The 15,757-nt window shown below is 53.8% G+C and overlaps 6 protein-coding genes across 6 annotated transcripts; 2 read left to right on the forward strand and 4 right to left on the reverse strand.

Moving 5' to 3' along the window:
- Window positions 1-493: 493 nt before the first annotated feature.
- PFLUO_LOCUS1518 (uncharacterized protein) lies at window positions 494-2,111 on the reverse strand (the record flags this gene model as incomplete). Its single annotated transcript, XM_073778566.1, has 3 exons — window positions 494-1,306; window positions 1,360-1,838; window positions 1,964-2,111. The coding sequence occupies 3 exons, from the start codon at window positions 2,109-2,111 to the stop codon at window positions 494-496; spliced, it is 1,440 nt and encodes a 479-aa protein (XP_073635608.1).
- A 549-nt stretch (window positions 2,112-2,660) lies between these two features.
- Window positions 2,661-4,394, reverse strand: PFLUO_LOCUS1519 (uncharacterized protein; the record flags this gene model as incomplete). Its single annotated transcript, XM_073778568.1, has 1 exon — window positions 2,661-4,394. One exon carries the CDS (start codon window positions 4,392-4,394, stop codon window positions 2,661-2,663), a length of 1,734 nt encoding a protein of 577 aa, XP_073635609.1.
- A 1,127-nt stretch (window positions 4,395-5,521) lies between these two features.
- Window positions 5,522-7,271, forward strand: PFLUO_LOCUS1520 (uncharacterized protein; the record flags this gene model as incomplete). The annotated part of the gene is made up of 3 exons (XM_073778569.1): window positions 5,522-5,651; window positions 5,726-6,766; window positions 6,820-7,271. The coding sequence occupies 3 exons, from the start codon at window positions 5,522-5,524 to the stop codon at window positions 7,269-7,271; spliced, it is 1,623 nt and encodes a 540-aa protein (XP_073635610.1).
- A 1,558-nt stretch (window positions 7,272-8,829) lies between these two features.
- Window positions 8,830-11,119, reverse strand: PFLUO_LOCUS1521 (protein phosphatase 2A structural subunit; the record flags this gene model as incomplete). The annotated part of the gene is made up of 9 exons (XM_073778570.1): window positions 8,830-9,168; window positions 9,218-9,555; window positions 9,605-9,705; window positions 9,759-9,903; window positions 9,956-10,070; window positions 10,127-10,618; window positions 10,672-10,823; window positions 10,883-10,988; window positions 11,057-11,119. 9 exons carry the CDS (start codon window positions 11,117-11,119, stop codon window positions 8,830-8,832), a joined length of 1,851 nt encoding a protein of 616 aa, XP_073635611.1.
- Window positions 11,120-11,797: 678 nt separating this feature from the next.
- Window positions 11,798-14,057, forward strand: PFLUO_LOCUS1522 (phenylalanine--tRNA ligase subunit beta; the record flags this gene model as incomplete). The annotated part of the gene is made up of 9 exons (XM_073778571.1): window positions 11,798-11,850; window positions 11,906-11,946; window positions 12,009-12,028; window positions 12,091-12,167; window positions 12,221-12,350; window positions 12,407-12,673; window positions 12,727-12,968; window positions 13,022-13,830; window positions 13,894-14,057. The coding sequence occupies 9 exons, from the start codon at window positions 11,798-11,800 to the stop codon at window positions 14,055-14,057; spliced, it is 1,803 nt and encodes a 600-aa protein (XP_073635612.1).
- Window positions 14,058-14,595: 538 nt separating this feature from the next.
- PFLUO_LOCUS1523 (40S ribosomal protein S3) lies at window positions 14,596-15,672 on the reverse strand (the record flags this gene model as incomplete). The annotated part of the gene is made up of 3 exons (XM_073778572.1): window positions 14,596-14,922; window positions 15,057-15,370; window positions 15,519-15,672. The coding sequence occupies 3 exons, from the start codon at window positions 15,670-15,672 to the stop codon at window positions 14,596-14,598; spliced, it is 795 nt and encodes a 264-aa protein (XP_073635613.1).
- Window positions 15,673-15,757: the final 85 nt, after the last annotated feature.

The raw sequence follows: 15,757 nt of genomic DNA on the forward strand, positions 1-15,757 counted from the left end.
TACCTGGTCAATGTGGCGATCAGGGGAGAGAGGGTGCGGAGCGGAGAGGATGGGGGAGGGAAAGCTCGGAGGAGAGCTTGAGTGGGTCAAGACCAGACGGGAAGATCCAGTGGATCGAATGAGTAGACAACAAACACCAAAACAACACGAGGAAGAAAGAAAAGAAAGGCCGTGAAACCAGTGAGAGAGAGGAGAAGCTAAGGGAGAGAGAGAAGCTAACGGTGCCGATCTCGACCTTTCCCCTCACCGAGTGCATCACGGACTTTGACCGCATTCTACCTTGGGCAAGGGTGTACTATACACTACGTTTATGAGGGAATAATGTATGCCCGAAATAATAGTTAATGCTTTACCTGAAACACACCACAACACGGGACAAGCCCCGCGATACCTAGTCGTACAAGATCCGGACGCCAGCCCGTCATGACAAACACGTAAAGATAAACGTCAATAAGAAAAGTCATTCGTTATCATTCTCCGGTCATTTCCACCCTCATCGACGAACAGTCACCTTGGCACTTGGGTACGCCGCCTGAATAGCAACCCCAACATCCTGCTTCTCGCCCAGAGCAGCCCACTCGATGGCCTTCTCGATGGCCGCACGGCTCTCCGTCTCAACGGGGGTCCAATGGCCCGACTCCGGGAGCATCACGACCTGGCTACCAGTCACCAGGTAGTCGGCAATGCCATCGAGACAGATGTGTGGGTCGAGCGCAATGTCCTTCTGGCCCCAGATGATCGTCGAGCTGGCCTGGAGCACTCCGGGAGCCTCCTCGTCAAAGAGACCGGTTCCGCTGCTGGTCCGGCGCAGATCGTGCCCTCCCCCAAGACTGTGCAAGCTGGTGATGGTCTCGAGGGATTTCTGCCAGCGCTGAATGGCCGCACCGTCGCGGTAATAACTCACCTTGTGGTTCAGCGCCGTGTATACGTGCTTGTCGCGGAGGGTAGCCGGGTATGTATCCCCCGATGCGGTCTCGGTCCGGCTCTCTGCGGCGGAGGGGCCCATGCCGCTGGCCATGGACTCGGCTGCGTCGACCGAAGTGAGTTCGGCGTTGCCAGTGGATGCTTTGTGGATGCCCTTCATCAGGGAGTAATTGCCGCCGAGCATGAAGTACTCGACAATGGGGAAAGGCAATTGGAATGCGAAAATGTATCCGGACAGAACCAGCTGGCGGAACAAGGGGCCCAGGGAGCGAAATGCTTGGACTAGCGGGGTGCGGGATTGGAGAGGAGAGCGCAAGGCGGTCTTGAACATCTTGAGGGACGAGGAGAGCAAGCGGCGGATATTGGATTCAGCCAAATGCACCTGCGAGGAGTTAGCCATCACCATCGAAGAGAGGGGTCAATTGTAGAACTCACCAATGGCCCATTGGTCAGGATGAATCGATGGGCCAGGGACGGCGCCTCAGCAGCAAGCCGCATAGACACCAGGCATCCCCAATCATGCCCAACGACAATAACCTTCTTCTTGTTGCTCTCCTCGCCTTGATCCACCCCATATTGAACCCGCAGCGCCACAATGAGCTCCGTCACTTTTTCATAGACATTCGTCGCCGAGTACGTGTCCAGATCATCGGTGCCTCCATAGCCCGGCAGATCAATGGCAACAAGAGTCGCCGTCTTCTGCAGAGAGGGCGAGCTTATGAGTTGTCGCCATACCGCCCAGCTATCGGGGAAGCCATGCACGAGGATGACCAAAGGCTTGGAGGATTTCAAGGCGGCGGGCGTGGCCGGGGTGTCGTTGCTAACGAAATGGAATTTGAAGCTGCTGCGGAGGGTTATCATGTGGTGAGACAGGCCAGACCAGTCTTTAGAGAGGTTCCAGAGTCGATCACGAGCTAGAATGAAGAAGTGGCGCGTATCAGCGATGAATTACTTCATGGTTGGGTGTCTAGGGCCTTAGGACGGTGGGGAGGGGGAAATATCGTCGTGACGGAAACTGTAGAGCTGTAGCAGCACTCACCAAGTTCAAGCTCCAACTTCTCTTTCTCTGATGCCCGCTGGAAGAAGGTCCCCTGCTTGATAGCAATGCAGCCGTAGAGCACTACCGTGAAGAAGCCATAGGCAAGGGCAGCGGCCCAGGTGAGAGAGCGGGTCACGAAGCTCCCCATGATGGAATCCTACTCAGTAGCACGAAGACAGATGGAGAGAAAAGGGGGTGTGAGGGGGGCAGACGAGGAGGATTTAAAAGCAAACGAGAGCTCACTAGCTGCTGATTCGCACGTCATGTGGTTAGTCAGCCCATTTGGAGATGCTCCGTGCATCAACTGGAACTATACGACTCGAAACAACAGACAGGACAGGCAACACAATGATAATAATAATAATCATGGATCCCAACGCCAAGTAGTCCCCTCTCCACCTGCGCATTGAGCTATGGAGGTGGAAAAGAAAAGAGAAGAAAAAAGGGTATTAACACACTGTGCGTCGATGCAGGCACAACAGCACCGAAGAACTAAACAAAGCTGCAGGAGGACCTCAACAAGCAAAGAGTATATACATGACACCATCTATAAAGAGAAAGCGATGAGGGCAAATCTCACAGGGAGAAGCCTAATTGTTCTCTCCGGTCATCCACCAGCCGTCCGTATCTGCAGGGGGCGACTAGTTAGCAACGAGGCTCGCGCAACTACCGAGGCCCGCGGGGAAAAGATCATCACTTACTCGAGGAGTAGCCGGAAGAACCAAACCTCCAAATCTTCTTTACGGAGCACTTGTTGCGCCCAGCGCTGACCCTGGGTCGCAATCTGAGGCGCAGCCCTCTTGCCGTCGTCCTCCTGGGCGAAATACCGCATGCTCTCCACGTATTCGTCCCCCTTCAGGCTCAGGGGCACATAGTGCACCCATGGTTTGAGCCACTCATCGTGCCACTCGCGGAAGATGGCAATCTTGTAGACGAAGCTGTTGCTGAGCAGGAACGCGTAGAACCGGCCACTGAACGCATTGCCGTCCACATCGACCAGGAATTTATAGGCCCAGGCATCCTGCTGCCCGGCCGCTTTCACTATGTCAAAGTATTCCGTCTGGGCATGGCAGTCCTCGGGATCGCACTGCCCGACGAAGGTAAACTTGACATCAAACAGATCGCGGTACGTGTCCCGGCTGACCTCCTGCGACGCCCACTGGTTGCCCTCCTGTCGGGCAAGGATCTTGGCCGAGCCAAAGGGGCTAATCGTGTCGACAAACTGCTGTCGGTGCTGACGACGCCAGCCGCCGGCACGCGAAAAACCGCCGGTCGTCGAGCCGCGCCAGTACATCCGGTCCGATTTAGCCTCCCAGGCGATATCCTTGCGCTCTTCGTACGACACTTTGTCGGCGAAGTACCAGGGACTCGGGTAGAGAATGTCCTGGAAACTGGAAATTTTGCTTTGTGAGAAGATAGGAAACAAGTCGTGGACGATATCAAACGCATTGGGTCGGTCAAAGAATCCGTAGGTGTTGCGAAGGGACGGGGTGTGACAGATATCGGAGAAGGCCGTGGTGTTGTAAATAAATCCCAGCTCGCCGTGCGCGTAAGACCCGACTTCGTCCATGGGATCTTCCTCGAGCGAGCGTGCGGGACTATCCGCGGGGCAGGAGTTGCGCGAGTGTGTCCAGGTCGGCTGGTGCGCAAATCGATTGAAGCGGGTAGTGCGCACCTCGTCAATGCGATCGCCCTTGTTGAGATCGGAAGCCCGAGTAGACCACGAATTGGTGGGAGACGTGCTCGTGAAGGCGGCGGGAATCACCTGGTCCTTGGCCTTCTGCACCAGCCGCTGAAGATCCTCCGTGGGGATGACCACACGTGGCTCGTCGTGCATGTTGAAGACCAGATCCATGTCCGGGAGGTACTTGACAAACTGTGCCATCATGCCGACCGTGGTGTCGCGCTGCCACTTGCGATCGTCACCGCCACCGTCCGTGAAGGAGACCTTGCCGTCGCGAATCAAGACGCCAATCACCGCATTGTCGAACCCCAAGGCCTCTCGTGCGCGTGCGCGAATCGTTCCGGGCGGGAGACCCCAGAAGGGTAGGAGGGAATGGTAGATGGAGTCGAATTCGTCGACAAGCTGGACGCCCTTGGATTTGGCAAACTCGAACCACTTGTCGAAGTGTGGTGGCGGGTGCATCTTGTAGCGGCGCTCGTACTCCTTCACGGCCTCGGCCAGGGTCTTGGATTGGTGGAAGCGCACATCGTCAAAAGACTGCTGCGCGTTCTGGATCAGACGGCTGATGGGGTGGCCCTGCTCGGGCGGGAATGAGGTCTGGCCGGCATGGACGGGAGGGTGTTGAATAGGTTCGGGCGGAGGGAGGTCGATGGGTGGCGCTGAGGGTTGGGAGGGACGAAGGAGCACGAAGGTGAAGCATACGAGGACGACGATGGTCAGCAGGAAAACTAGGCGTTGTTTGCGCATGCTGCCATTAGGTGGATGCATAAATGGAGGGCATAGAGGGAGAAGAGAGAGAGAGAGAGAGAGAGAGAGAGAGAGAGAGAGAGAGCGAGCGAGAGGAGAGGAAGCGTTGGTCGAACGTTGGTCGAAGCGTTGATTTGCGCTCGCACTCAGTGCCTCAGGGACGCCAAGAGCGGGCCACGCAGTGTAAGCGTACTTAGTGACTTGGTTAATACAGCGTCAGGCAGTTCGTTTGGGCTGGAGGGACAATAAAGAAGCAAAGTCCAGGTTTCGTGCACCGCAATTCCACGGGAGGCAAAATCCTTGCGTCAATGATAGCTGTGGCAAGATACGAATTGCTAGGTTTCCTTCGCTTGCTCGCCATAATGGACTAAAATTGGTCGCCGCCAGCTACACCTGTTGCTTTCACCACTGCAACAAGTATCCACATGCACAGTCTCGACCGCTTTTCTACAAGGGTAAACAACTAAAAATGTAGCTGAGCATCATAAATCTCTTTTTCAGGGGGAACTAGCAATCTATCTTCTCGACGAATGCTTTGGATTGGAATTGAACCCCGACAGAAAGCAAGTCAACCTCCAGTAATACTGTAACAGGAGTAGTCGTGCTAGAGGACGTTTGGATTCCTATATGTGGTTGTCCATCCCCGGATTGGGAAAAGAATAGCAGCTGGAATGCAGCACGAGATCGGATCGGATAGGGCCACCTGCAAACGCTCTACCCTTTTTTTTTCTCTCTAAATCATGCTAACAGGAAAACTAGCGGATAGTATCAGGAGAACGTGAAATGTGATGTAAAGCTCTGGGCATCAATAACTAGAGAAGACCAATTTGTGCAGAGAGAAAAAATTGGGGGCCTAGGCGGATGCAACGACCAGGGGACTCTGGTCTAGCCCCTGTAAGCAGACACTGGGCGCCTATCCTTACGTTTTCGGGGCCTCTACCGGTGGCGGACGATGGCTGCAGAATAATAATAAGCTCCGCGGTGTCTTGAAAATGGTCAAGTAACCCCCCTCCTTATTCTTTCCTTTCCGCACCCTCCGATTCTTTCTCCTCCCCCTTGGTTTGTTGAGAATTCATGCCCCTCGAATTGTACATACCTTAGGTACCCTGGTGGGGTAGTGCAACGCCATGGGGAAATTCGTCATGCTCAAAGAAAAGCCGCTACAGGGCCGGCGTCAGCACAGAAGGCTCTTCGTGCAGATTGCCTGTATTCTCGCTTTGGTATGGATCTGTTATCGGACTCTGGTCGGTCTAGGAGGTAAGTCACTGCTGCAACGATGAACCAACCCCCTGTGCAATGAAACTGCGCTGACCGTTCATCTCATGGTCTAGGGTCTTCGGGTTCTTCGCATGGTAATCGTGCAGCGGAGGATCACCATCTCACCGAGAGCTTGTCTCGGATTGTGAAGTTGCTACCAGATGAAACCCAGTCGTACAAGCTGCTCAAGCCGGTTGGGACGACCGGAGAAGAGAGATTGAAAGAATTCGGATTGCGCACTCGCCAGTACAAGGAGCTGTTCGAAGCCTGGGAGACATTACACATCGGCGACGCCCCCGGCAATGGGTTTATTCGCGACGATGTGATCCAACGCATACAGCGCAACCCTCAAATCGCCAGCTCGCTTTCGATGGGCCACGCCGAACTGATTCAATATTACGAATCTTATCGTTCCACTATCACCCGCCTGGCGACCCTATTGTTCCCATGGACAGCACCTTACTTCTCAGACCATTTACAACTGCGCCAGCAATTATCGCAAGGTGGGCGCGGTCTGGTCTTCACAGCAGGGAACAGCCATGCTCCCTACTTGCTCACTTCGATCCCAGTTCTCCGCCAATTAGGCTGCCACCTGCCTATCGAAGTGATGTATCTGGGCGATGACGACCTCCAACAGAAATACCGGACCCAATTAGAGGCCCATGCAGGTGTGGTAACACGGGACCTGCGGCGGATGGTCAACGACGCGGGATGGGAATTGAGAGGGTGGGCCGGCAAGCCCTTCTCGGTGCTATTGTCCAGCTTTCGCGAAGTGATTTTCATCGACGCGGATTCTCTATTTTTGCAAAATCCAGCAGACCTGTTCGATGACCCCGCGTACAACGAGACCGGGGCGTTGTTTTTCAAAGATCGACTCATTCTCCCGGAGTCGAAAAAGGATTGGCTGACGCGGATTCTTCCGCCTCCGATTTCCAAAAATGTGCGGGAAAGCCGTTTGTGGTCCGGTGAGAGTGGTCATATGCAGGAGTCGGGCGTCTTAGTCATCGACACATGGAGGCATTTTGTTCCTCTTCTTCTGGTCACCCGCATGAACGGGCCCGATCGAGACGGAGATTCGGCGCGGAAGATTAAAGGCGTATATGAAATGCTTTTTGGTAAGAGCTTCTCATCCTTCATCTCTAGCAGTACAATTCCTGACGGGAAACAGGTGACAAGGAAACCTTTTGGCTCGGCTGGGAGCTTTCAGGAGTCACGGATTATGCATTCCACGATGGCGGCGCCGGAACGATGGGAGTTGCTCAGACTGAGCCATCGGTTTCAAAGGGGAATGCCTATCCGAGCAGCCAATCCGACAGCTTCACCGTCTGCGCACCACAACTTCTTCACCTTGACCGGACGGGCAGACCTCTGTGGTTCAATGGGTGGTTGCTACCAAATAAATTTTCCAGCAAGGAGCCCGGCAAGTTTGAATCTTTCATCAGGGAAGAGGAGGGATACATGAACGATGATAGTCCGTGGCAGCTGCGCACCAGCAACGTTTGCTGCCTCACGTCGAATAAGGTGTTTGACTTTTCCGAAAAGGAGAAGCATGTTCTCGAAATGACTATTGAGTCAGGGAGGCGCGTGGGAGCATTGGGAGAGAAGAGCACGAGCTCATAGTACAATAACTATATCCAAGTACAATGGAAACAAAGAATGTGTTCTATTCATCGAACTGTCTAGATCCGAAGTCTCTGTAAGGGCTTTTCATCCCAGCCCCTCAAAAAATAGACCCAAGGAATAGATACCTCTCTGTTCAACTTCGTTGCACCATTACCCACGAACACACCCCATTGGTCACAAAAGCACCCAGAGCCTGCAACATATACACCTGCGCGTGTACCACATGGAAGTAAGCAGCCAGACACAGCCCCAGCACCAACAACACATGCCCGACATAAAAAGACCGCCTCCGGTCTTGCATCGAAGCCAACGGCGATGCGGACGACGAGAGTACCCCCTTGGAGACCGCAGCACGCGGTCGCACAAACAATAAAAGCGACACCACCACAGAAATGGCGAAAAGTCCGCACTGCACGTCGGAATCACGCACTCGTTTCAAGAGCAGGGACCCGAACTCGGGGTGACTAGACTGCACGAAGAACGATAGGTAGAGAACCGCATGCCCCAACAGAAGAGGAGAAACGACTACTCGCCCAAAGAGACGATGGTACGGCGTTAGCGTTGACTGCGGGAGTGAAGTCAAGACCGAAACCATGGATGCGGCGGACGGTTTCGTGGTTGAGATGTATGCCGCCGGTGCCATGAGGACCTGCAGCGGGACCTGGGAGAGGGCGATGTGGGCCAGTGCTTTTGTCAGATGGAGATAGTCTGGCATATTCTTGTTAGAGTTTGTTCGTTCTATAAAAAAGGATTCATGATGCTCGGAAACCAGGGAGGATGAGGGAGAACATACCATCCCCGCTATTCCACACCGCAAGACTCAGAAGCCACGCAAGCCACGTGCCACAGGTGAGATATTGTCTTCGAGTTTCGATGTGCCCAGAGACAAGAGGGAGATCCCACCAGGAGGTCGGTCCGCGGCGCGGTGTGGGCGTGGGTGCTGACGCGGTGGTTGAGAAGCTGTAGATGCGGATGATGATTATCGCCGCAAGTACTGACCACTGCGCGTAGGAGCCGCGTAGGTCAAGCAAGTTGCGGCGGCGCAGTATCTCATCTTCGGAGAGGGAGACGAAATGCCAGGGCCAGGAGGATGACATGACTTCCGCGCAGCTGATAGTGGGATATAACGGGATATATATGTATCTTTTGATTGCAAGGATGTCTGAGCTGTTGTCTCCGGGCTAAACAGCCGAATACTTGTACGCTCGGTCAACTCAAGTGGCGATGTGTACGGGCGATGTGGCATCCGGAGGTAAGGTTGCGCGTGTATGTAGAACTGCTTCTGATAAGTTGACCGTTGATCCGGCTGACAAATGGGGCCTCTGTTAAGTTAACGGACTACAGTTAACTGAACTGGTTACTCGTCCAAACTACAACAGTCAAGGTTATGGTCAAAACTTCTACATTAACAACGCCATGAAGACATCTCATCCCAGTAGGGCTATTCTCTAAACTAACACAGAATGCCCCCGATTTCCTGGGTTTGGGCGGGCGCCCTTATTTGTTTGCCCAATTCCCGCCCGCGTGGAGGACCTGTCCAATTCCGATTTCACCTTCAAGGAGAGGTCTGCATCACCTCCTCCTGGCTGCCGCTAGCAGTCGTGGCGAAGTACCGGACATCCACATCGTCATCTCCCTGCAGCTTCTCCAGGCTGGGCAAGATCCGTTGCTGGATAAGGTCTTGACTCTGCGGTGCGGGCGTGGCCGTTTCTCCAGACTTCTCCACCTCGGTCAGGGTCTTGTCCGCTGGCAGACGGCGCAGGGTGTCAATCAGCACGGCGTAGGACTTTGCGACATTGAATCGGATGTTGGGAATCTCGTCCTCCACCAGCCGGTCCAGAATTGGCAGGATCGAGTTTTCAATGATATCGAGCGTGACAACGGGAGCAAGAGTCTGGGATCGTCAGCAGCTAGTAGGAAACCACGGCAGTATTGGGACATACAGAGATGGCAAAGCAGGTAGTCATGCGGTAGAGGTAGTTGGGGTGTTGTCCCATCGCCATGACTTTAGGGATGATAGAGTTCTTGGACCACTCCACTCCAAATACCTCCGTGAGCTTCTTCAGGTTCTGAGTGGCCGCCTCTCGGATCGAGAAGACAGTATCACCCAGCCAGCCCATGCAAAGATCGCTCAGTTGCTCGTCAAAGAATTTGACTCCCAACTGGCTAGCGAGAAGAGGGATGTATTCAATGATGGCAAGGCGCACACGCCACTGCTTATCCTCGGCCAGTTGAACAATAGCCGGCAGAAGAGATTGGGAGAGAAGCTCGATGCCAATAACTACAAGACAATTAGAAGAAGGTCGCGATATATGATAAGGAAGTCTCACCTTTGTTGACTTGCTCCAGCTTAGAAATGATGTGCAGGCGAACATCAGGGAACTCATCCTTGAGCATTTGAAGGAACATGGGTAGAAGGTGGGCGATCGTCCTAGAGTAGTGGTCAATCGAATGTCATCCAATTGGTTCGAGACAAGAACTCACTCGTCCTTGCCCAAGATGGGAGCAAGGCCACTGATTTGAGTACCAAGGGCAGCGCGAACGTGCTGAGATGGGTCCGACACCAGATCCTCCACACTAGTCATGATCTCATTAAGCAGAGTTTCGGCATCGATCAAGCGGCAGAACCCTATTCACAATATGAGCACTGGGTCAGAAGGACGGGTCAAAAACAGCCTTACCAGGAATCTGGCCCGCAATCGCAGTGCGGACTTCAGCTTCAGTATCCTTCAGCAGCTTGACAAAGGCCGGAACCATATCACGAGTCACCACCTCGGCGTGAACAGCATTGGCGATCTGTTGTGGACATTAGCGCGTGCGGATCCACAAGTTTGGAAAGCTAGATAACCGACCTTTTCATATCTATCGGCAACCATGTACCTGACGCGCCAGCTCTTATCCTCAAACAGACTCCGCAACGATGTCAAGAGAACACCATGACTGGGCTGCTGCTCCTTGGGGATTTCCTCCGCGACCGAGATAAGAATATCCACCGTGAGCAGGCGCACGCTGTCCTGATCATCGCCTGCCAGGTATTGGAAAAAGGGTATCATTTCGTCGATAATAACCGAGGCCTCCATCTCCTTCACGAATTTGGCGAGGTTGTTCGCCGCTTGTCGCCGCACCATGGGGGTTTCATCGCGTACCAATGCGCCAAAATGCTGACGCAGTTCTTGCTGGCGTGCAGGAGTCGCTTTCCGATACGGCGTGCAGTAAAGACCCGTTGCCGAAACCTTTGAAGTGAACCAATCTGCTTTGGAAAGACGGAAGACAAGGGGTACAAAGTACTCCTCGATCTGGCTTTCTGACAGCTGGTCGCCAACCTTGTTAAGGGATTCCACCGCCTAACCCAGTCCATCAGCAATAGGTCTCTCGTCATGGAATTCGATTGCCCTACCTTCTCTCGCACCAGAGGCTCCTCGATGGCCGCCAGGTTCTCCAGCGGGGAGAGGAGTACGTGCCCGTATTCCGGGCCGCCAACGTATTCTGTAAAATTACCCAGTTCCTCACTCAAGGCGGTCAAAACCTCGTCCTCATCTTCGACGGAGTCTAATGAATATAGGTCAGGTAAGCTCAGACAGGAAGGTTGTTTTATGATGGAGACAGACCATCGAGGAATGGAATGAGTTCGTCCCGGGTCCTCTCGGGCCCCAGGGCGAGGGCGATCGTGGATAGACGGTGTATAGCATTGAGTCTGAGAAGAACGTCGTCATGCTGTGGAGTTGAGGTGTGAGCTATGACCATGACACTTTCCGGCCAGACAAGGAGGAATGTCGCCATACCTTCAGCTCATCAATGAGTACGGCGATGGGGTAGAGCTCGTCATTCTCGGTTGGGCCCTCCATCGTGAATGTGTGATCGGATATTGAAGGGATTGAAGAAAATCACTTTTGAAGATGTCCCAGTGCTGGGAGTGGGTGGGTTGATATCGGAGGGGGGCTCACGCCGGGGCCAGCGAGACAGGGATTATTGAACGGGGCGAGTCGGAGGCGCCTTCATGAACACAAGGACGAGTAGGGCACCTAGACCTCGCGCGAAATTAGTTGCGGGCGCGCGGAGGGTGGGAGCAAGGGGATGATGGTTGGAGGGGGAGGAAAGATGTGGCTGAGGCGAGATCGAGGCCGGAGACAGGTTTGGTGTTCGTGGGGGTTTTGGGCGGCAGCACCAACAACAGACCAGAGGCAGACAGAGAGAGAGCGCACGCACCTCGGATGAGCAGAACGATCCAATCCACCAAAGACTGTAGAGGCGAGGGGAAATCAATGCAAGCGCAATGAGCTGTTGTTTGGGAGAGAGCAAAGGGATAAATGATAAAAATTACCTAGGGAACAGCCATCAATTCCGCGAGCTTTGCGCGGTCAGCGAAATACCACTTGCAGTGACGGCATGGCGGGCGGAAACGGTAAATACGGTCACCGTCACAAATCGAGGGGTGGCGGTGGAGGCTGGCAAAATATCGGAGTCATTCGCACTTTTGTCTGTGTCTGTCCGTTCAGTCAGTTACGGCGAGAGTATTGTCCATCATGCCTACCATCTCGGTCGACAAGGCCGCCCTGTTCAAGGAGCTGGGCCGGGAGTATGTTGCGCTATTGATTTCCACCTCCTGCACGACTCTAATGGCCGACTGCTAGGTATACCACGCAGGAATTCGATGAGCTGTGCTTCGAGTTTGGTATGTGCCCAATTCCACCATGATGACCGACACGGGCTAACTTGCGCGCTTTGCAATGACAGGCATTGAGCTGGACGAAGATGTACAAACACCCTGAACGACCCCTCCATCTTGTCACCCGGACTCTAACCCCAAGAATAATAGACCACAGACTCGGACCGACCGATCGTGGATGGAAAGCAGGAGCCACCGGAACTCAAAATCGAGATCCCCGCCAACCGGTATGCGCCATTGGACTTCATGCGACAGAAAACAGGGCTAAAACCGTGTGCAGATATGACTTGCTGTGCTTCGAGGGCATTGCGTTGATGCTCAACATCTTCCTGGGCCGGGCATCTCTCCCAGATTACAAGCTGGCCCAACCAGCCAGTGGACAACTGGAAACAATTGTTGTCAAGGAAGATGTGAGTGTGCAACCTCGAAAGTGATTCTAGTTCGCGCATATTGATTCCATGGATAGACTACGAAGATTCGGCCGTATGTGTCGGGTGCGATTCTGCGAGGAATCAAGTTTGACCAGGCTCGCTATGACTCCTTCATTACGCTTCAAGACAAGCTGCACCAGAACCTGGCACGGCAACGGACTTTGGTCTCGATTGGAACCCACGACTTGGATACTGTCAAGGGACCCTTCACCTACGAGGCTCTGCCGCCCAAGGACATCAAGTTTGCCCCGTTGAACCAGACCCAGGAGATGGATGCAGAGCAATTGATGACTTTCTACGAGGTAAATTGGCTTCCTGGCTTCTTGAGCCGATGGTTATTGACACCCAGCCCCAGAAACACCAACAGTTGGGCAAGTACCTACATATCATCCGGGATTCTCCCGTGTACCCGGTCATCTACGACGCGAACCGGACCGTCTGCTCCCTGCCTCCTATCATTAACGGTGACCATTCCAAGATTACAATGAACACGACCAATATCTTCATCGAGATTACAGCCACGGACCAGACCAAGCTTGAAATCGTGAACCGGATGATGGTCACCATGTTCTCCCAATATACTTCGGAGCCGTTCACGTACGCAAACCCCCGTCTTGTTGACTAAATGCCCGAGTCTCACTTTTCACTAGAATTGAACCCGTCAAAATTGTGTCAGAGCACAACAATCAGACCCGAATCACTCCAGACATTTCCCCGCGCATCACCACGGCTGATGTTACCTACATCAACCAATGCTGTGGTCTGAGTCTCACCCCGGTCGATGTCTGTAACAGCCTCCGAAAGATGGCATACCGCGCAAGACCGTCCACCACCTCTACGGAGACCGTTGAGATTGAAATTCCTCCGACCCGCGCTGATGTGCTGCACCAATGCGACATCATGGAGGATGTGGCCATCGCCTACGGATTCAACAACCTGCCAAGGTCTTTCCCGAGCAAGTCCGGTACGATCGCTCAGCCTCTCCCCATCAACAAGCTATCCGACATTGTGCGCATGGAGGCCGCCATGGCTGGCTGGTCAGAGGTTCTGCCGCTGATCCTGTGCTCGCACGACGAGAACTTCGCTTGGCTGAACCGCAAGGACGACGGCAACACCGCCGTCAAGCTTGCCAACCCCAAGACCCTTGAATTCCAGGTCGTGCGCACCAGCCTGCTCCCAGGCCTGCTCAAGACCATTCGCGAAAACAAGAGCCACTCCGTGCCGATGAAGGTCTTCGAGGTCAGCGACGTTGCCTTCAAGGACCTGTCGCTGGAGCGCAAGAGCCGCAACGAGCGCCATTTCGCCGCTGCCTGGTACGGCAAGACTAGCGGTTTCGAAGTCGTCCATGGTCTCCTGGACCGCGTGATGGCCATGCTCAAGAGCGCCTTCATCACCGGCGAGGAGGGCCTCGAGAACTCCGCCATGAGCGATGCGCAGTACTACATCAAAGAACTGGATGGTATGTCCCTTCTCCCTTTCTTTAAAAAAAAAATTAGTGTCTAATCATATCCCGTTCTTGCAGAGCCAACCTACTTCCATGGCCACGCCGCCTCCATTCACGCCCGCATCGGCAGTAAGGACCTGGTCATCGGTTCCTTTGGCATTCTGCACCCCACCGTGCTGGAGAAGTACGAGCTCAAGTACCCAACCAGCACCTTGGAGATCAACATCGAGGCTTTCCTGTGAGCTAGTGTCATGAAAGTCGACGCTTCTATACCTGTGACTCAGATAGATGATGGCATGAAGTCAAGTTGAATGTTGTTTTCAATAGAGCGATGATGTCCCAAAAAAAAAATAAAACTGAACTTTTACATTTTTAAAATCAGTTGTCGGTATATAGATCTCCTCGATGACGGACATAATATATTTTGCCTAGTGATACTTCGTGGGCCATTATTACAACACCCCCTGGGACTGGATATATATCCGGCAACAGGATCTGTAGATTTATTTTCAACTTCAACATGACGCGTCCCAGGCCAATTCTTAAGATCGTACTTGAAATCTTGGCAGTTTCTTTTTAATTCGTCAAGGACAGAATTCTACATCACTACCGCTCCTTCATTTCCATTCCAGTCAGAATAGAAGAGAAACATCACCCCTTCAACAAGGATACGCGAGTATAGAGAGAGAGCAGATGTTGGAATATCGTAGTTTTTATTTTGCGTTCCAGAAGTATGGAGGAGATAAAAGGGTTATGAAACAAAACAGCCGTTAAACAAGATCACTCCTGGGCATAACCCTCGGCACCACTCTGGGCCTCGGCGGCCTGCTCCTCGGCCAGACGCTGCTGCTCGGCGAGTTGCTGAGCGGCGACGGCCTTGGCACCGTAGTCTTGGCTCATGGGCTGCAGAACGGGCTGCTCCTCCTTGGGCTCGATGATGGTGACCGAGTCGGGGAGGGTCTTCTGGGGGCCGGACTTGCCCTCCGGGTCGGAGCCGCGCATGATCTTGACCTTGATACCCAGGACACCCTGGCGCAGGAGGACGTGGCGGGTGGCGCTGTCGATGAACTCCTTGGCGGGCTGGCCGGAGTGGATCATGAAACCGTCCTGGTGTGGTTGTTAGCCGATATCCTCTCCTAGAAACGTTGTTTCAAGTGACAACGAAGACGGGCGAAGAAGAAAAGAAACATGAAAGAATCTTCCGCCCCGATCATCCCACTTGAATTGGTGTGTGCACGTACAGTGAACTTCATGGACTTGGCACGAGCGGCACGCAGCTTGCCCGACACAACAACCTCGCAACCCTTAGCACCGGACTCCATGATGAAACGGAGGACACCGTAGCAGGCACGACGGACGGCGAGACCGTTCAGCAGCTTGTAGCGGAGGGACTCGCACTGAGCGACGGCGGACAGACCACGGTTCTGGACCTTGGCGGCATAGAGGGAGACCGAGTTCTCGGGGAACTTGAAGCGCTTCTGGATGAGGGAGGTGAGCTCGCGAATGCGGCGGCCCTGCTCGCCCAGAACCTCCTGGGTGTGGGTGGCGCGGACGACTAGAAGGAGCGAAGGTCAGTATCTGAAGGTTGAAATTTCGATTGCGCCGGTAGAAGTTGTTCCCCTCCAAAAAAACACACACAAATGCCGGTTATTTTCCTCCTCTTCTTCGTGCACCTGTACTCCTGACAGAAAGGATGAACGTACTGATGTCGGTGACGGTGGGAGTCACACGGACTTCGACACCCGAGTATCCCTCCTCAGCCAGCTCGCGCTGGAAGAACTCGTTCAGCTCGGCGTAGAAGACACCGTCGGCGACGAACTTCCGGCGCTTGGAAATAGCTCCCTGGACAGCGGCCATTTTTGCGGAATTCCTAGGGTGGTTGGGTGAGGAATTGGTGGGGGGTTGTCGACGGAGGGCGAGAGTTGAGCACACAAGTTTTGAC

This window comes from Penicillium psychrofluorescens (assembly GCF_964197705.1).
Source record: "Penicillium psychrofluorescens genome assembly, chromosome: 1".
In the NCBI taxonomy this organism is placed as follows: Eukaryota; Fungi; Ascomycota; class Eurotiomycetes; order Eurotiales; family Aspergillaceae; genus Penicillium; species Penicillium psychrofluorescens.